This window comes from Trichosurus vulpecula, chromosome 4 (genome assembly GCF_011100635.1).
Source record: "Trichosurus vulpecula isolate mTriVul1 chromosome 4, mTriVul1.pri, whole genome shotgun sequence".
In the NCBI taxonomy this organism is placed as follows: Eukaryota; Metazoa; Chordata; class Mammalia; order Diprotodontia; family Phalangeridae; genus Trichosurus; species Trichosurus vulpecula.
The window spans coordinates 104,049,863-104,070,249 of NC_050576.1; the positions used below are offsets into that span (position 1 = coordinate 104,049,863).

General features: G+C 44.2%; 1 protein-coding gene across 1 annotated transcript; it reads right to left on the bottom strand.

Moving 5' to 3' along the window:
• Positions 1 to 4,475: 4,475 nt before the first annotated feature.
• On the bottom strand, positions 4,476 to 20,149 carry CHI3L1 (chitinase 3 like 1). The gene is made up of 10 exons (XM_036756381.1): positions 19,978 to 20,149; positions 19,667 to 19,696; positions 15,819 to 16,020; positions 14,277 to 14,333; positions 12,038 to 12,188; positions 10,432 to 10,556; positions 6,146 to 6,260; positions 5,718 to 5,900; positions 4,988 to 5,104; positions 4,476 to 4,687 (listed from the first exon to the last, which is right to left on the bottom strand). The coding sequence occupies exons 1-10, from the start codon at positions 20,000 to 20,002 to the stop codon at positions 4,550 to 4,552; spliced, it is 1,143 nt and encodes a 380-aa protein (XP_036612276.1). The 5' UTR covers positions 20,003 to 20,149; the 3' UTR covers positions 4,476 to 4,549.
• Positions 20,150 to 20,387: the final 238 nt, after the last annotated feature.

Consider the following 20,387-nt stretch of genomic DNA (forward strand, 5'->3'; position numbering starts at 1 on the left):
GTTTTTATATGCTTTGCCCTTAGGCAAGAATCCTGTCCTTGAGATCAGATATTCCAACTGGCTTCAGATTTCTAAACAGTTAATGGGTATCTCCTTCCCTGCACCTGGAACTAGCTTTGCAAATAATTAAGTTAACTAGATTATTTGTCCTCATAGAGAGTAGAGGTATCCTAAAAGAGCAGATGACCCTGAAATCATTTCCCTTTGGTTTTAGGCACTATTTGCACCTATATTTGAAGATAATTGTGTGAGACATATCCCTTGCATCAGGAGAACTGGGTCAGCCTCCTCGTCCTGTATCCTGGGACTATATTCACTAATGGTGGGAATGGATAACATCAACTCTTAGACTAGGCTGAGCAGGTTCAGATCGGAGCTATCTACAAATATATACAAATATATAAAAAACTACCATGTGAAAGAAAGATTATATACTGAGGATTATACATGTAATGCATATCAAAATAATAATAGCTAACAATATAATGTTTACTATGTGCCAGGCACTGTGCTGAGCTCTTTTCAATTCTTATCTTATTTAATCCTCACAACACCCCTGGGAAGTAGGTGCTATTATTATCATCTCTCTTTTACAGTTGGAGAAACTTAGGCAAACAGGGGATAAGTGACTCACCCCATTCACACAGCTAGTCCAAGGCTAGATTTGAACTCAGCTTCTGCTGGTTCTAGGCACAGCCCTCTATCCACTGTGCCCCTTAGCTATACTAACAATTGAGTATCAGGAAAGGCTTCTAGGAGATGGCACTTGAACTTCTGAGCCTTAAAGAAACAAGATTCTAAGAGGTGGAGGGTCCCACAGCTAGGAAGTGTCGGAGGCTGGATTTGAACTCAGGAAGATGAATCTTCCTGACTCTAGGCCTGGCGTTCTATCCACTGCATCACCTAGCTGCCCATCACCTTGGAAGCCCAATGAGGAGGCTTCTGCGATGTTCCAGGTGAGAGGTAAGGAAGACAGCAGCCTTGTAAGTAGACAGAAGGGGTGGATGTGGGGGAATCAACAAGCCTTAGTGCAGATATGGGAGTGGGAAGAGTCACTGATGACTGAGGTTGTGAACTTGTGTGACTGGAAGGTGGTGGTGCCCTCTGAGTCAGAAAGCTGGGAAGAGGGAAGAGTTGGGAGGGAAACATAAGGAGTTTTCTTTGACAATGTTGAGTTTGAGATGCCAAGTGGACATCCAAGGGGAGATGTCCAGCAGGCAGTTGGTAATGTAGAACCGACACTCAGGAGGGAGGAGAACTGGATAGATAAATTTGGGAATTTGTAATAATTGTAGATTAACTCATGAGAGCTGTTAAGATGTGTGTGTGTGTGTGTGTGTGTGTGTGTGCATGTGTGAGTGTGTGTGCATGTGTGTGTGAGAGAGAGAGAGAAAGAGAGAGAGAGAGAGAGAGAGAGGCAGAGAGAGAGAAAGAGAGAGAGAGACAGGCAGAGAGAGAAACAGAGACAGAGAGAGACACAGAGAGACAAAGAGGAGGAGGAGGAGGAGAAGGAGAAGAAGGAGAAGGAGAAGAAGGAGAAGGAGAAGAAGGAGAAGAAGGAGAAGGAGAACAAAAGGAGAAGAAGAAGAAGGAGAAGGAGAAGGAGAAGGAGAAGGAGAAGGAGAAGAAGAAGAAGAAGAAGAAGAAGAAGAAGAAGAAGAAGAAGAAGAAGGAGAAGGAGAACAAGAAGGAGAAGAAGGAGAAGAAGAAGGAGAAGGAGAAGGAGGAGAAGAAGAAGAAGAAGAAGAAGAAGGAGAAGGAGAAGGAGAAGGAGAAAGAGAAGAAGGAGAAGAAGAAGAAGGAGAAGGAGAAAGAGAAGAAGGAGAAGGAGAAGAAGGAGAACAAGAAGGAGAAGAAGGAGAAGGAGAAGAAGGAAAAGAAGGAGAAGAAGGAGAAGGAGAACAAGAAGGAGAAGGAGAAGAAGGAGAAGAAGGAGAAGGAAAAGGAGAAGGAGAACAAGAAGGAGAAGAAGGAGAAGGAGAAGGAGGAGGAGGAGAAGAAGAAGAAGAAGAAGAAGGAGAAGGAGAAGAAGAAGGAGAAGAAGGAGAAGGAGAACAAGAAGAAGGAGAAGGAGAAGAAAAGGAAGAGGAGGAGGAGGAAAGGGAGAGAGAGAGGAGGGAAAGGAGGGAGAGGAAGAGGAAAGAAGGAAAAGGAGGGAGGAAGAGAAGAACAAAGGGAGAATAAGAGAGGGGTGGGGGAAGGGAGAACACATAGCATTGGGTGGGGGCTTGGATTAATTTACTAGACTCCTGGGTATGAATTCTGTAACTGAGAGTAGATGTATGACCATGGGATTCACCTCTCTGAACCTCAGTTTCCTCATCTGTAAAATAGGGATAATACCTGTAGTAGCTAGTTCATAGAGGAATCAGAGGACTCAAATGGGATAATGTATGCCCCCCTCACACCTATATAAATATCAGCGATTATTCTGACCTCTAAGATTCCTTCCAATTCTGAGATCCTAAGATTCAAGCTGTTCTTTCTTAGCAGGCTAGGGCATACCAACTACCCCTGGAGATTGGTCAGGCAACTGTTTGAATTTAAGAAGATTACAATAATGATAAAAATCCCACTGTTTTGAGGAAGTACAATTAAACATGTTAGATCACCAAATCATTGAACATCAGAGGGGTGCCCATGTTAGTAAGAACTTGAAAGTAAAGGTATCATGCTACAAACCCAAGGCAGGTAATCAGTCTCCACATAATGGAGAATTGGGAGCGCATACCAAGCAAGACAACTCCCTCCTCCCATGCCCCTACCCCTTCACTCTGCTCCACAGATTGGGCCAGAACTCTCTCAGTCTCCTGTGGATTCATGGGTGAATTCATGGGGGATACTAAAGGCCAGAGCCTAGTTAGGCTAGAAAACAACCTATAAAACATCCAGAAGGAGCTACATTCCTCACAATACCCCTTAGCTGCTAGTTTCAAATCCCCCTTGTTGTGGGCTGTGGCTGGTGGTTTGATTTCTTTAGTTTAAGGCTTTAACCTCTTTCCAATACCTAACAATAGACGGGCAAACAGTTTGAAGCTATTATTCATTTAGAGCCTGTGAGAGGGTGAGGGTTAACCAGAGAAGGGAGATTTTGAGGGCATTGGTTGTGTGGGAGCAGGGGAGGAGGAGGAGGCTGGGATAGACTTCGCAGAGAGAAGACAAAGATGCAGAGTGGATAAATTGTGTGTGTGTGTGTGGGGGGGAAGGCATAGATGATAAACTTTGTCCCTTCACAGTTTTGCCCCAAGGGGCTCCAAAAAGGCCTTGGAGAGTGGAGGGGAACAGAGACTAAAGGGACAGGATGTAGAAAGGAATAGGAAACTAGAACCTAGGAGAGGCAGGGAGATGTGGTAGTTTCCCCTGTACTCCATGATGGAGCCCTGGAGTTGGAACCTTAGGGCATGGGTTCAAATTTAAACTCCTGTGAACTGTGTGAGCTTGGGCAAGTCACTTAGGTGCTGAAACTTGGATTCCTCATGTAAAATAAGGTACTTGGCTTAGACAGAGGATCTCTAAGGGCTCAGAATCATAGAATCATAGGACTGGAGAGTTGGACAGTATCACTTTCCTTAGTGGCTATCTACTAGAACCATACCTGAAAACAGTGACCACTATAACATAGTCAACTAGTCTTTTATCTAGCCTCTGCTGGAAGATGTCCAAGGAGGAGAAACCTGACCATCACCCCTCAGGGTAGCCCATTCCAATTCAAGATAGTTTTAACATTCTGTGATCTTATGGACCCCAGTATCCAGGTTCTATGGTTCTATCCAGCAGTTGGTATTATTTCTCTTTGGACCAAAGACTGAAATGTGATTGGGAGGAGAGAAGCAGGGTGGAGTACTTTGGAAGAGGACCAGCCAAGTGGCAGGCACCTCCAGAAGGCTCAAGCAGATTTCTGAACTGTTCCTTTTATTGTTCAAATAAACAGTGGGATCAAGAAAGTAGAAAAGAAGATGCTCCAAGGTGAAGGTCAAATCTCTTCCCTAAGGAGAACAAGCAAGGCTATATAGAGGACTGTGTAATTGTCACCTTAGGATAGGGCCCTGGACTGAGAGTGAGGGTTGCCACTCTAGGCTATTCAGTATCCATTAATGGCTAGGGCTTGAGGTGCAGAGGGCTTAGGAATTAGCCCATGGATAGCTCCAGGATAGGAAAGCACATTGCATTAAGGGTTAACTGTGTGGCCAGAATTGGTCCTGGTCTTCAGCCCTCACTGCCTGTCCCTCCCCGGCTCTCCCAACCTCCAAAGTGACCCCTGAGGCAGAGAACAGAAGAGAAATGAGGAGTGCATTTGACCTTTAGCAGACATTTTTATGACCAAAAGCATTTTCTCACCATAAGACACATTCCCCATACCCAGCTTTTACTCCTAGTTGGGGTGAGGTGATGATGGCGGTGGTGCTGGCAGTGGTGGTGGTGGTGGTGGTGGTGATGGTGGTGGTGGTGGTGTGTGTGTGTGTGTGTGTGTGTGTGTGTTACACTTGAACTCTGGCACCAGAGGAGAAGCAGAAAGGATGGGAAGAAGAGATGGATGGCAATCCAGGGTCTAAGTAGAGAAGAGGGCATCCTTGATGGCTGCTGTCAGGGGGAAGGGCTTCTGATTGCAGAAGGTGCCCTGGAAGTCATCCAAGTCAAGAGCCCACACCGAGGCTCCTGCCAGTTGCATGGTCTTCAAGTACTGTGCCTAGCAGAGTAGATGAAATAACAGACAGGGTTAGATTTCCCAGAGGACATACATACATACACACACACACACACACACACACACACACACACACATGCACGGTGTGTGTGTGTGTGTGTGTGTGTGTGTGTGTGTATGGTATACTGTACTGTATGCCATCTTAGAGGAGAAGGGTGGGGTGAGGCAGCAGGACAACTTGAGTCTTTGAAGACTGAGCCCCATGATCTCCCACCCTGGAAACAGAGATGTTGTCTTTCCTCCCCACTCCCTCTATCTTGGGCCTACCAAAAGAGCTCCTACCTTGACTCTGACACTTTCCTGATCCTCATAGCCCACCCATTGGTTGCCTTTTGTGGCATAGGGGACCTTTTGTTCCAAAATCCGATTAACAATAGCCCCAGGGAGGAATTCACAGACCTAAAAGGGGAGAAAAAAGAAAAGAAGAGGTACTAGTTGAGAATTTCTCTAACTGAACAGACCCTAGGACTTCCTGCCCACTGTTCTCCATCCCTAACTTCTCTGGTCCCCACTTCTGCATGTAGCAGAAACACCCAGACTTGCTTGACACACAGAGATCCAGATTGACTGCAAAATGAAATGCAAAGTGTCTAGAGGGGAGAATTCTGAGGTGGGTGCTGTAACGGCTCTTCTCTGGTTGGGAGGTGGGGAGGGAGGGAAAGGTGATATTTGTCAATCAACCAATAAGCATGTATTAAACAGCTACTACGTACCATGAACTGTGGGAGGTGAGGGAGATATAAAGACAAAAATAAAAACCTCTGCCTTCAAGGAGCTTATATGGAGGAGACCACATGTACACATAACAGGGGGCTGGAAAGGTAGATTGGGACCATGTGAGGAAGGACATTAACCCATTACCTACTCTCACCTATGAGCTTTTCCACTCTTATTCCCCCCTCACATCAGATGTACCAGGTCTAGTGAAGATGATGAACATTGGAAAGTGTTAGCAGGGAGTGGTAGGGAAGATTTCTTCCTTCCGAACTTACTGCCCCTTCCTTTTGATTACCTCATAATAGGCCAGGATCCCTGGCTGCTGGGTGTAGACTCCGGCAGTCCCAGGTCCTGATATTGCTGCTCCAACTTCAGAATCCGAAGAGGATAGGGTGAAACTATTCCCAAAGGTTGGGATACCCATGATCAGTTTGCTGGCTGGGGCCCCCTTTGACAGCATATAGTTCACAGTGTATCTCTGCGGAAGAAAGGAAAGAATACCATTAACATTTATCTGGCTAGGAGGAAAATGGGGCCCAGTGGTTTAGGCAAAATCATCCTCTGGGGCTCTCACTCAGGTCATCTGATTCCAAGTGCATTGCTTTCTCCACTATATGATGTTGCCCATCCTGTGGGGGATTCTCCAGTGCCTCATACTGCCCTACCAACCTACTTGGGTGTTTTCAATGATCCTCTTTTTTCCCAACCTTAAGTGGTACTCACAACATTGCTGTAACTATCATCTTTCTTTCCCCTGTACAGGGGGCTGTGGTGTCCTGTGGTCTTTTTCCAGGGTCCATGGAAGTTATAAGTCATGAGAATGATAAAATCCAAGTGCCTGTAGTGAGGAAGGTAGTGGATTAGACTGGGTTGGAGGGGAGGGAGCCATCTTCAGTGCCATCATCATCACCAGGCATTAACAAAACTCAAACTCTGCTGTGTGAGGTAAGATGTTACTCAGACAAGTCCCTGACCACTGGAGCTCATGGTCCAAAGCAGATGGCCACATCACCGTATATTCAGATAAGAATAACCCTTCATTCCCTCCAGGATCTCAGATTTAGTCCTTATGAACACTCCTTCTACAAGTGTGGGTCAAAATCTTTGTATAACTTGGCAGACAGTTTTTGTGAATTCTTATGGCCAACAAATTCGTCATCCTTTAGTCAACCTTGTGGTGAGCTTCTCTGATTTTGATTCAATTTAACCAACATTTATTAAGCACCTACTATGTGCTAGGTGCTGAAGATCAACCAATTAAACAACAAACGTTTATTAAGTGCTAGATGTGTGCTAAGTGCTTGGAATTTAAAGAAAAGGCAATACAATAGTTCCTGCCCTCAAGTGGCTTTTGTTTTACTGGGGTGAAACTGTACATATTCAGTTAAGCAAATAAAGACAATATAGCATCCAGCTGTAGCTAACATTTCTATACTGCTTTCACGTTTGTAAAGCCCTAGACACAGGTTATATCATTGGGTGGAGAGGCCAGCATTAGCGCCTGGGGGGATCAGGAAAGGCCTCATATAACAGGTAACGTGAGTTGAGCCTGGCTAATTTTCCAGCCACAAATATGTAACCATATCCTTGAAGCTTTTTGAGGATGGTAGAATTTGCCAGATTTTCAATTCCACTGGCAGAGACTTTGGGAAGCCAGGGTCACCTCTAACTCAAGATGAGGCATTGGAGGAGAGTGTTAGTAGACATTCAGAAAGCAGAAGAAAACCCTGACTTAGCCAATGCAACCTATTTCCAGTTACCTGTCTGTGGCTAGCCTGATCTAGGGATTTCTGGGCCACTTCACCAACCTGGTGATGAGTGGAGGCTTAGGGAATGGAATATTCATTTTAGTATATGATCCTGGGGTCTTCAGGGCTCTGGGCTCTTCTGCAAGGATAGGGGTCCCAGGATTGTAACTCTAAGGCTGTATTCTTCTCCAGAAGCATAGATAAAAGTGAAAAGAAGTGATGACATTTTCATACGTATAATAATTGACACTCAAAGCACTTTACATAAATTATCTAATTTGATTTGCTGCAATAAGTGATCATGTTTGCCATGATAAGTTTTGTACCCCAACTGGAGTAAGAAACAAAGTCAGGTGAATCTAACAGATGTTTAAATGCCCATGAACTCTACCCATCCCTTTGGTTCAGTTTGGGATTCGAAGCCTTTTATAACCTAACTCCTCACCTTTCTAGTCTTCTTACGTTTGACTTCTCTCCTCCATACTCTGATCCAGTGACACTGGTCTCCCGGTGGTTCCTTGTACAAGAAACTCCCTCTCCTGACTAGGAATTATCTCAGGATATTCCCCCATGCCTTGAATTCTCTCCATCCTTATCTCAGGCTCCTGGCTTTCCTGGCTTCAAGTCCCAGCTAAAACCTCATGTTACAAGAAGCCTTTCCCAATCCTCAATGCTTGTGCCTTCCCTCTATGATTATGTCCAGTTTAGCCTGTATAAATATATAGTTGTTTGCATCTTGATTTCCCCATTAGACTGTAAACTCCCCTGGAGCACGGATTATATCTTGCCTTTCTTTGTCTCTCCAGATCTTATAGCACAGTGTGCGGCACATAGTAGGTGCTTAATAAAGAAATGTACATTATGACTGACTCACTGACAGTTACAAGAGGGGATGGAGTCAGTAGATTGCATGTTGAATGATTGAATGTGTAATGATGAATATAAAGGCCACTCACTGAATCATCACATCTCAGTACTTCTTTCCTGAATTATTATATGTAATATATCACATATATATATGATTATATATTTCTTTAAAAAGACTTTAATTGATATTTCAGCTTCCAGTCTCTTTTGTCTCCTGTCTAATCTCCATCAAAATACTCTTCCTAGGAAAAGTTCTGGCCATGTCACTCCCTTGCTCAAAAGCCTCAGATGGCTCCTGATTACCTCTAGGATAGAATACAAACTTCTCAGCCTGCCATTTAAGGCCCTACACAGTCTGACTCCAACCTTTCTTTCCAACCTTATCTCAAAGGACCTCCCTTCTTGTACTCAGTATTATAGTCAAACTGGACTGAGAGCTTGGCCCCAAACTCAACCTTGCTCCTTCTACCTCCCGTCTCCGGGCAGCTACACAAGTCTTCCCTCATGATTGCAAGATTCTCCCTCCTCAATTCTGCCACCCAGTACAAAGGCAGCCATCGGTTCCTCTCAACGATGAAGAATGGCAGAGAGGTGATGGCTTCAAGGCACAGAAGGAGAGGCACATTTTGGGGCATGGCCAATCTAGAGATTTCTTTTTTGGCTTTTGCTTTCCAATGCATATTTGTTACAAAGGTTTTTGTTTTTATTTATTTATTTATTTTAGTGGGAGAGAGGAGATGAGAGGGAGAAATGAATTCTTGATAATTGAAAAAATTCCAATTACAACCCCCCATAGAAAATTTAAAAGGATTTAAGCTCTTCAATGACTACATCAATGTAAACAGAAAGAAAAAAATACCACAAAACCACTGAAGATGATTGTTGGCAAATTAAAGAAATATGAGAAAACATGCCCCTGCCCAACCTTCTTTGCAGAGGGGTGGAGGTGGAGGAGGGGGATGGGTAGGGAACATATATAATGTCAGATTTTTTCTATATATTTATTGGCTTGGTTGATTTTTTCTTCTTTGTCTTTCTTTTTTAAAAAAATTCTTTATTATGAGGGATGGCTCTCTGGGAGGGGAGAGAGGGAGGGATACAGGGGGATATCTGAGCCATGTGAAAATAAAAGATATCAATAAAATCTATTTTTAAGAGTCTTGAGGACAGGGACCATGTTTTTGCCTTTCTTTGTATTCTCAGTGCTTAGCACAGTACTTGGCACATAGTAAGCGGTTAATAAAATCTTGTTAATTGACTGACTAATCCCTCCAGCAGTTAATGTTCTCATTCTCTCTCCTCAAATTACCCTGTTTTATTTTCTGTGTTCATGCTGTACCTATCCACTCAGAAGAACTGAGGCTCCTTAAGAACAGGGTTTTTCATCTTTGTATGTACAACACCTAGTGTGTTCAGTGTCTTGCACATAGTAGGCACTTAATAGGTGTCTACCGAACTGGATGGCAAAGACTAAGGAAAAAAAAATTCTTGTCCTTGAAGACTGGATTTCTTTCTCTTGCCTCAACCTTTCCAAATGGGAAAGAATATATGAAAAGTCTCGGTAAACTGCGAAGCTGATGCAAAGGTAAAGTATTGGCATTATTCTCCCCATGGCAGCCCCCACCACCATGCCACTACCATCATTGTGGTGAAGGACATCAATTTGTATAGAATATGCATCTCTGTTTCCTCTGATCCTCTTGATACTCCTATGAATAATTCCCTAATGTTTCATCTCCCTCAAAGCATTGGCATAAGCTATTCCCCATGGCTGGAATCTAACCTGTGAGCAAGGGAAAGCAGGAGTCTCCTTGTGACAGGTAGCATTACAAAGGTTTCCAACTGATTCGGTGACCTTCCCAAGGTCATGTGGAGTTAGTAGCAGAGCTGAGACTAAAACCTGGATCTCCTCCTTCTTGGTTAATTGCCCTAGCCGTTTAATAGCTAGATTGGGTAGGGTCAGGTAGGGAAAAGCAGGGGAGCAGAGATTCGGGAGATATTTAATAATAATAATAATAATAGTAACATTTATTTTTTATTTATTTAACACTATTTAATAATGATAATAAATGCTTATTAATTGACTGACAGCCTCTCATTCTTATTCTAGAGGGACTCAACCTATGAAGTTGGAAACACAATCCCAATGTCTGACCTAAATATTATCTGCTGCAGTTTAAGGCTGTTTCCTTTTTTCTGTCCTCAGCAGAAGTAGAGAGCAGCTCCAGACAGTTACTAAGACACATGTCCTGACCTCCGCCCAACTCCTCTTAACCTTCTCCTTCACCCCTCCCTCCAACCCCATTGGATTTCCATACCTGGATTAAATTTTACTTTTTTCAATTATCCCCATCTGGAGAAAATGAAATGAGAGACCAAAGAGGGAAGACTCACTTAGAGATCTTGGGGATGTCATAACCTGCATCAAGCGCTATCCTCCCGGCAGGCAGTGCTGCACTGAGCAGAAGTCTCTCCTTTCCAGTCCTCTGAGCTTCTTTCGAGAATTCATCCGCCATTTCCTAAAAGGAGATATTCCCCATGCCAGTACCATCCTGGTAGCCTCTGATCCAATCTGCCTTCCTTATTCTCCCATGACCCTGCCCCCTCCCTCCATGCTGGTCAACCCTGATTGAGGTTTGAGGAAAAAGAGCTCCCCATCCTTTCAACCCAGCCACTCTTTTTACCTAAGAGGCTATTAACATCTGTCCATGAATGCCAGCTCTGAATTATCCACTCAACTAGAATTAGACAGTGGCAAGGAAAAACCCAAACTAGGGGAATAATCTTTTAAACTCCTTCCTATATAAGGATCATAGATCTGGAACTCAATGGAACCCCAGGGACTTGTGTACAGCTCTCATTGTACACAAAGAAATTGAGGCCCCAGGACATTAGGGGATTTGTCCAAAGTTATGCAGTATCAGGGGCAGGATTTGAACCTAGGCCCTCTGACTCCAGGGCCAGGCTCTTTGCACTGTACTACTCCAATCTTCCTGATTTCTTGGGGGAAGCAGGTTTTCCTGGCTAATTTTGTTTTGCTCAAACTAATAAAATGAGGCTCTGCTTCCCAGCACATACATAACATGAAATGAAGGGAAATTATAATGAATTTTGTGTTGAGGTCTTTTTTTCTTAAAGGGATTTTCTCCTAGTGGCCTAGATGTAAACAGAGAAATTTAGGTTGCCCCCAAACCAGAGCTGGACCTCACTGACTCAGATGTTTGCAAGGTGGTAGGCAGGCTGGGATTAAATGCCTGCTATGGAAGGGAGGAAGGAAGGAAGAAAGGAAGGAAAGAAGGAAGGAGGGAGGGAGGGAAAGAAGGAAGGAAGGGAGGAAAGGAAGAAAGGAAGGAAGGAAGGAAAGAAGGAAGGAGGGAGGGAGGGAAAGAAGGGAGGAAGGGAGGAAAGGAAGGAAGGAAGGCAGGCAAGCATTTATTAAGCAACTACTATGTATGAAGCCCTGTGGTAAGCAATTTAAAAATATTATCTCATTTGCTCCTCACAACCCCTCTAGAAGTTAGGTGCTAAACTTGGGAGGTAGGGGAGCTAATGTCAATAACTGAGAGGTGGCAGTATCTCCAGTCATCTCCTGCCACCTCAAAGCAGAGGGAGAAAGAGCACCATGCAACGCCCTCTCTTCTCATGAGATCTGTAAACCTAGAACAGATATTCCCCAGCCTCCAGTACACCAAGGGACAATCCTTTGCCTTTTTTTGTATCTCTAGAGCTTCCCACAGTACCTGGAACATAGTAGGTACTTAATAAATGCTTATTAATTGACTGACAGCCTCTCGTTCTTATTCGAGAGTCACTCAGCCTGTGAAGTCAGAAACACACTCCCGATATCTGACCTAAATACCATCTTACTACAGTTTAGGCCTGTTTCCTTTTTTCTGTCCTCAGCAACAGACAACAACTCCAAACAGTTAGTAAGACACACGCCCAACTCCTCCTAACCTCCTCCTTCACCCCTCCCTCCAACCCCATTGGGTTTCCATACCTGAAGCAATGAGTTATAGTTTTCTTTGTCTCTCCGTCCCGGGTAGAGCCAGGCTAGGTCCAGGCCGTCAAAGTTGTGTGTCCTCAGGAATGTTGTGACTGAGTTGATGAAGGTCCTCCGGCTCTCAGTTTGGGACGCCATGCTAGAGAACCTAGATACCACCCCCAACCCCACTTGTGAGTTCAGGGCCGAAGGGCTTGGGAATTCCATCATGGCAAATGAAAAAAAATATTCTGCACTGGGATTTAAGACACTTGGTTCTAGTCCTGGCTCATTATATGACTCATTCATTATATAACTGTCCTCCCTCATTATATGACTGTTGACAAGTCACTTCCCTCTATGGGCCTCAGTTTCCTCTTCTATAAAATGAATTTTTTGAATTGATCTTTGAATCATTTGAATTGAATTGAATTTGAATTGAAGTGATCATTTGAATTGAAATGAATTGATCTCTAAGGCTTCTTCCAGCTCTAGGTTCATAGATTTAGGGCTGAATTGACCTTGGAGTAGGCTTAATTCAACCCCTTCATTTACCGAGACCTGGATAGTTTAAGTTATGTAACTAAGTCCACACAGGTAGCAAACAGCAAAGGCAGGATTTAAACCCAGGTCCTCTGGCCCCAATCCCTGCACACTTTCCACCACACTATACTTCCTCCTCTAATGTTCTATCAATCAAAGGACTGTTCTGGTCTAAGTAAGCTTTCTGAGGGACTTGAGGAGTCTGGAACCACAGAGTACTGAAAGTCTGATGAGAGACAATGTACATGAATTCAGGGATCCTCCACCAAAAGCCCCCTTTGATTATTTTAATTTAATTTTAAATTAAATTTAATATTAATAGCTTTTATCTGTTTTCTCCCTCCATGATCTGAGAACATTTCTTGCCATCTCCTATTAATGTATTTGAGTCTTCCTATAGGCTATACCCACTGCCTGGAATTCCAACAAACCTTTCCTCCTCCAAATCCTGTTCTGCTTCTTCCAAACTGGGCTCCAACCTCACCTCCTCCAGGAAGCCTCCTCTGACTATCTATACATGGCTCAGTTTGTCTTGGTTGTACCCCACAGAGCTGGTGACAGTGACTGTCTAACTTTGTGGTTCATATCCACTCCCTTGCCCCTACTTCCTAGGTCTGTGTTTCCTACTCATAATACTCCATCTCTCAACTTCAAGCATTTTCTTTGGCGGTCCCCCATTCTTGGTCTCTTGACTTCCTTGGCTTCCTCCAATTCTCATCTAAAGTCCCTGAGTTTCTGAACGAAAACCTTTCCTCATCTTCCTTAATCTTTCTTAATGTCTTCTGTTGATTATTTTCAACTTATTCTGTAAATACCTTGTTTCTACACAGGTATTTGCCATTGTCTCCTCCATTAAACTGTGAGCTCTTTGAGAGCATGGACCAGATTTTTGCCTCTCTTTTTATCCCCAGATCTTAGCATATGCTTGGAACACAGTAGGTACTTAATAAATGCTTGCTGACTGAATGAATATCCATTCTACACCACCTAAAGAGAGCGGTAGTGAACTCCCTGTGACTGGGAAATCTTCATGCAGGGGCTGGATGCCCAGTTGTCTTAGTTCTTGTACAAGATATTCTTTCTGAGGTGCCAATTGGACCAGATGACCTTTGAAGACCCTTCCAATTCTGACATTTGTGATTCCAAGTCCCATAAGAACCTCTTCTACTACCACCCTGCCAAATGTTCAGTTATCAAACCTCTGCTTGAAAACTTCCAATGATGGGAGACTAGGCACTTCTTGAAGCAACCTTTTGCCTTTTGGCAACTCCATTGCCTTTTGGACAGCACCATTTATTAAGAATTTTTCCTTCCATAGTCTAAATCTCTCAATTCTGTCCATTGGACCTGAGCAGAACAGCTCCAATTTTTGTTCTACAAGGCAGGCATTCAGATATCTGAAGACAGCCATCATCCACTCTACATCTTTTCTTCTCTAGGCAAAACATTCCCAGTTCCTCCAATCGCTCTTTGGATGGCACGGTTTCCAGTGCCCCCTTTATCTAGAGCACCCTCCTCCAGTTAGTCAATATCCTTTTTAAGATGTAGTGCCCAGAACTGAACACAAAACTCCAGACGTAGTCTTACCAGGGTGGTCTGGAGCAGAACTATATGAAACCTTACCTCCCCACCTTCTTTTCTGTTTTGCCTCATGAGTGAAAGGAATGGGAGATTAGTAGGCAGATGAGACTGTCTAGGGAGGATGAAATCTTACCTCTTGGTACCCAGGTTCCATCCACCCACAGACAAGAGTGTCCTCAGTTTGGTGTTCCTGTGGGGCAAGGGAAAAGAAGAAGACAGGGTTGGGCAGAAGTCTTCAGGCAGATCCTGGATAGCCACCTCTCTAGGTGCTATCCTAGAAGGATGCTTTAGAAGGAACTCTCGGTCTTTGGGAGGTCAGACCAGGAGGCCACTAAATTCTTTCTAACTCAAAGATCCTATTTTTCTTATATCCCTTCCCATTGTTAACAAGTTCATTAAGAATTATTAGGGTATTTGATTTAATATTAGAAGGGTCATTAGAAAGTACCTAGTCCAAATCTTTCATTTTATACATGAGAAGACTGAGTCCTTAGGGAGGCAAAAGTAGTACGATGGCTCATAAAATCATAGATCTAGAGTTGGAGGAACCTCAGGGGTCATCTAATTGAACCCTGTCATTTTACAGATGAAAAAACTGAGGCCAATGCAGAATAAGTGACTTGGCCAAAGTCACACAGGTTGGCAAGTGTCAGAAGTAGGGATTGAACCCAGGAGTTCTGGCTGCAAAGCTCTTACTGCTTCCTAAAATGTCCACTTTTAGACTTGTCAATACATGCCAGGAGCAAGGGGCAGCTGAAGACCATTGGGGTTTTTAGGATTTGGAGGTGATGGGACCTTGGAGGTCATTTGGTCACCAACGCCTTCATTTGACTGAGAAAAATCTCTTAAATGACTTGTCCAAGGTCATATACCTAATAAGCAGGAGAGCCTGAATTTAATCCTATGTATTCTGACTCCTTTACAAGGCAGCTACCCCTATCTCCAGTAGCCCTTTCAGCTGTATCCTATAAAGGAGGCTTTAAGAAGACTGCAGCGGAATCATGGTACCCTGGAACCATAGACTATCTGATTGGTGCTCTGCCTTCAGGAACATCTACTATTGCTGATCTTACAGTCCTGGGAGTGTGCCCATTCCCTGAGGCTGAATCATCCACATGTTTAGGATGTGGCTTCAAGAGAAGCAGTTAATCTTCTTGGGGTCTGCTGGGGAGTAGCAGAAACTCCACCTGCACCCCACTTTGACCTTGAACGTGATGTGGCTGGAAGAGCATTGGATGTCTGGTCGTAAGACCTTGGCTTGAATCCTAGCTTTCCTCTTTACTGCTTATGAGATCTTGGCAAAGTTATCTTTAGACCTTCATTTGCTTAATTGTAAAGGGAGGAGTCTAGAAAGTTGATTTTAAAAGTTCCTTGTAGGTCTAAATCCTCTACTCTTATGGCTCCCATGATAATATGGCAAGCTTCCCAAGCTCTGTCCCAGATGTCTCTTCTTGATCTTCTCTCTGCCCCCATGGGACTCTTCAAGCTAAGCTTAGAGACCTTGAAGTATCAGGCATGAGAATCTACTTCAGATATCTAGCATTATATACATTTCTTCGTCCCGTTTGTAAAAAAAAAAAAAGTTGTTTCACGCTGGTTACTGTCATCTCTTGTCCCTTTACTTTGTCTAGTCCCAGCCAGGAAGAAGAAAGCGAGAGGGGCCTGGGTGGCTCACCTTTGTTTGAGCTCATTCAGCATTTCATAGAGTGTTACATCATTCCACTCCCAGGTATCAATCTGATTATTGCTTATGTTGGCAAAGCTGTAGATGATGTGGGTGCACAGGTTGGCATCAATGTTATCTGGAAGGCATGAGGCATCTCCATCCCGGTACTGGGACCAGCTGGTATAGTAGCAGACTAGCTTGTAAGCATAACCTAAGAAAAGAGGGGAAGAAAATAGTTGCCAGGGCAGGGGCACATGAGTCGCTATTCAGAAGACTCTGTGAGAAGAGCATTGACAGGACCTTTGGGTCTGGATGGGGGCATATCTAGAAGGAGGAAGGGATATGTTCCCTAATCTTGGGAAGCTTCTAGGCTGATAGGGAAGTTATAACTCCCATCCTCAGGGAGATGCCAACCTAACAGGGGAGGTATAGTTCTTGAATTCTTGCTCTCAAAAACTGCAATGATATTAACCATCCAAATTAAATTGATTGTCAATGATACTGTTGTGGTTCAGTCACTCAGTCACGTCCAGCTCTATATGACCTCATGGACTTGTCCATGGGATTTTCTTGGCAAAGATACCAGAGGGGTTTTGCCATTTCCTTTTCCAGCACATGCCCCATTTTGCTGATGTGGAACTGAAGTAAATAAGGGTTAAGTGACTTTCCCGGGGTCACACAGCCAACAAGTATCTGAGGTGGATTTGAGCTTAGATCTTCCTGTCTCCAGGCCTGGTGCTCTATTCACTCTACCACCTAGCTGTCCCTCTTGGTGATATCATTACCCCAAAAAAGGTTATGAAGAAGACAGCCAATTACCGATGAAACCAGACTGATGAACACTCCATTTTCACAATCACATACTTGAGTGAATAGCACCAAGAATACAGTATCCCACCATATCTGTTTGTTGCTTACCCTAAGGCATTGACTCATCGAAGCAAAACTCAACATCAAGTCCTTCCCCCAGTAAAGTATCTCACAAGCCAAAAGCATACAAAAATTTCAGGTAGATACAATGATGATGCTTTCATTTATCTCTGATTGTGAGGAGTTAAATAGGGAGAAAATCAGAGTGATCTAGTGAAGGATACCAAGGAGGTATGGAACAAAGGAAATAAAAGATGAACTATGAGACAAAGAGGGTTTGGGCAGCAGGTGAGCTCACTTAAGGAAGTCTTCTGGGAGGCAGTGAGTTTTGAGTTGAGTTTTTAAAGGGAGGACATACATTCATTGATTGAGAAAGGGATTTGACAACATAGGAATGCTGGAAGACAGATATATTCATTCATTCAGCAAACATTTGTTAAATACTTGCTTCACACCAGGAGCTATGCTAAATGCTGGGGATGCAAAGCCAAAGTAAAAACAGTCCCTGCTCCCGAGAAACTTATATTTAACTGGTCAGAAACAACCTGTTCCACAGAATAGGAACTACAAAATATCAGAAGGAGAGGGAAAAGTTAACACCTGGAAGGATTAGTAGGGGGCATCTGAGCTGAGCCATGAAGGACGCTAAAGAGGCCAAGAGGTGGTGGCGAGGAGGGAGAGCATTCCAGGCAGGGTGGATCCAGCATATGCAAAGGGATGGAGCCAGTTTGACTGGAATGTAGCATGCATGAAGGAGAGTAATGTTTAATAAGCCTGGAAAGAGACAAATCGGGAAATGCTTTAAAAACCAAAGGAATCAATTAAAATTTCAATCAATCGGTATTTATTAAGCACCTCCTAAGTGCCAGGTACTGTGCTCAGGTGATAAGAAGCTTCTAGCATTTCTTGAAGGGGATGATATGGTTGGAACTATGCCTTAGGAATGAATATCAATTTAACAGTTGTTTAGAGGATGAGTTGGAAAAGCAAGAGACTTGAAGAGGGTTAGTTCAAATGAGAGTCCCTGAGGTCCTGAACTAGGGGGATGGTCGTGTGAGTGGAACTAAGGGGTGGATAATTGAGCCGTCATAAAGCTGGAACTAACCAGACTCGACAACCGATTAGATATAATAGGTAAAGGAATACGGAAAATTTGAGGATGACTGAGCTTGCAAACCTCAGTGACTAGAAGGCTGGTAGTGTCCTCAACAAAAATAGAGAAATCAGGAAGAGGGGAGGATTTGGGAGGAAAAATAATTAGTCCTGTTTTGAGCATGTTGAGTTTGAGGCAGATTGGTGGCTCAATGGGTAAGGGTGCTGGCCTTGGAAGGAGGAATCCTACCTTAGAACTTGCTGGGCAAGTTACTAAACCTTTCTCAGCCTCAGTTTCCTCATCTGTAAAAACAAGGATAATAATTGCATCTACCCCTCCCCCGTTGTCATGAGGACAAAGTGAGATGACAATTGTAAAGTACTTTGCAAACCTCAAAGTGCTAGCTATTACTGTTATTATTTGAGAAGACTAGAGGACATCCAGTTGGAAATGTCCAATAAGCCGTTGGTGATGTGGGGCGATAGTTCAAGAGAGATATTACGGCTGCCTTGCTAGAGCTTCGAGTCATCTGCATAGAGATGATAGTTGAGCCCTGGGAGCTGAAGACATCTTGAAGAGAAAGTATAAAGAGAGCTGTGGAAAGGGCCCAGGAGAGAGCCATGGGTACAGCCACACATTGGGGATGGGGCAAGGATGGCCATCTTGCAAAGGAGGAGTGTCCAGATAAGAAGGAGGAACCAAGGGAACCAGGGTCATGAAAACCCAGGGAAGAGAGGGTGTCTTGGAGGAGGGTATGGTCAACTGTCAAATGCTGCAGAGAGGGCCATCTTTGGTGGTCCACACCTGTAATCCCTAGGGATTACAGGTGTGGGAGGCTGGTGGACTACTTGAATTTGAGAATTCTGAGTATCCGCAGGCTGAGCCAATCAGAGGTCTGCACTAAATCTGGCACTGATATGGTGAGCCTCTGGGAGCAAGGGGCTGAACCTGTGCCGGTTGAAAGCAGGAGCTGGTCAGGCCCCTGAGAGAATCAGTGCTGTTATTGGTGGTGTTGGGTGGTGAGTGGCTGCTGCACCTTCGGCTTCAGGACAGAAAGGCCCAGTTTCAAAAACAAAACAAAATAACTGCTGCAGAGAGATCAAGGAGGATAAGAAATAAGAAAAGACCATTGGGTTTGGTAATTAAGAGATCACTGTTGACCTTGGAGATAGTTGTTTAAATTGAATGATGAAAGCCAGATTGCAAGTGATGTGGAAACGTAAAAGAAGGGACAAGAGGTAGGTCATGGCAAATGAGCTCTATTTTCTCAGTAAAGTATGAGGAAAAAGGAGGAAGAAGGGGGTGGTATATAAAGGGAGAGAAGAGAGAAGAAGAGATGGGAGGGGAGAAGAGGAGGGGGAAGAAAGAAAAGGAGAAAGAGAAGAGAAGAAAGGGAGAAAAGGAGACGGGAGGGGTGGAGAGAGAGGAGAGACAGGGAGGAAAGGAGAGGAACAAGGAAAAAGGAAGAAGGGAAAGGAGATTTGCTATAGTGTGAACTTGTTGGATCAGCTTTCTTGAAGCTAGAGTAAGGCTCTCTCCCAGACTGCCACATTATTTTCTGTGAGCTACTCTGCTCTACATAAGTTAGAAAGCCACCGTTTCCAGCCCTCTGCCTCTAGGTAAGATTGGACCCCAGACAGCAACCTCCTTGAGTGCAAGGAATGTTTTCTTTTTATCTGTTTCCCAGTGCTGAGCACAGTGCCTCTTGCATAGCACACACTTTACAAACATGCAGAATTGAACTGAAAGTCCTTCCCTGGCCTGAGCTGCTTCCCTGGAGCAGAAGAAGGAAAAGGTTCCCCCGGATTGAACTCCACTCCCCCACACATACATTTTAACTTTTTCCTCCCTTCCCCCCAAACTCTTCTCCCATAGCATCCCACAAAGTACTTACTGTATTGGAACAACACCAAGATGCTGAAACCTGGAAGGAAACAAACCTACTGTCAGAGAAGGAGCTATTCATCCCAGGTTCCACCAGGATATTTGTCTATCCCTCTCCTCCTCACCCAGCCAAGCTGTATGTAGCCACTGTCTCTGGGGCATCTCTGGAGCCCAGCCCCTCCACCAGTCATGGCTATCCTTGGATAAGTAGGTGGGAGTCTGGGCTCCAGAGATGGCCTCATGGCAGTGGGAGCCACACATAGCAACTTTACTCCTGAAAATCGAGGTTTCCCAACTCCTCTTGACTGATTCCTCACTGACCTATCTCAGCTGCTTTCAGACCCATCTTGGCTGGAACGCAAGACGCCAGAAAATTGTGGCTGCTGCCTGTGTCGGTTGCCCACTGCCTGTGCGTCTGCTGCCAGTGCTTGTGTCTGCTTCCCTGCTGCCTCTATGGTCTCCCCCAGCTCCTGGCTTCCCTTTTATCTATCTCCACTCAACTCCTGTCCACCTCAAGCCCATTCTAGTTTACAGGAATCAGCCAGTTCACAAATAAAGGAACTAGAGACTGAGTAGTGGTGGTAGAATGCTTTAGGCAAAGAAAGAATGCATTGTGAAATGCTTGAGAATTTCATAACCTCCCAAATTGGGTTTTTTTTAGTCCTACAAAGGGTAGAGCCCAATCTAATGAGTTTTTTCACTAGTCCTTGCCTCTGGTCATGATCATTTCC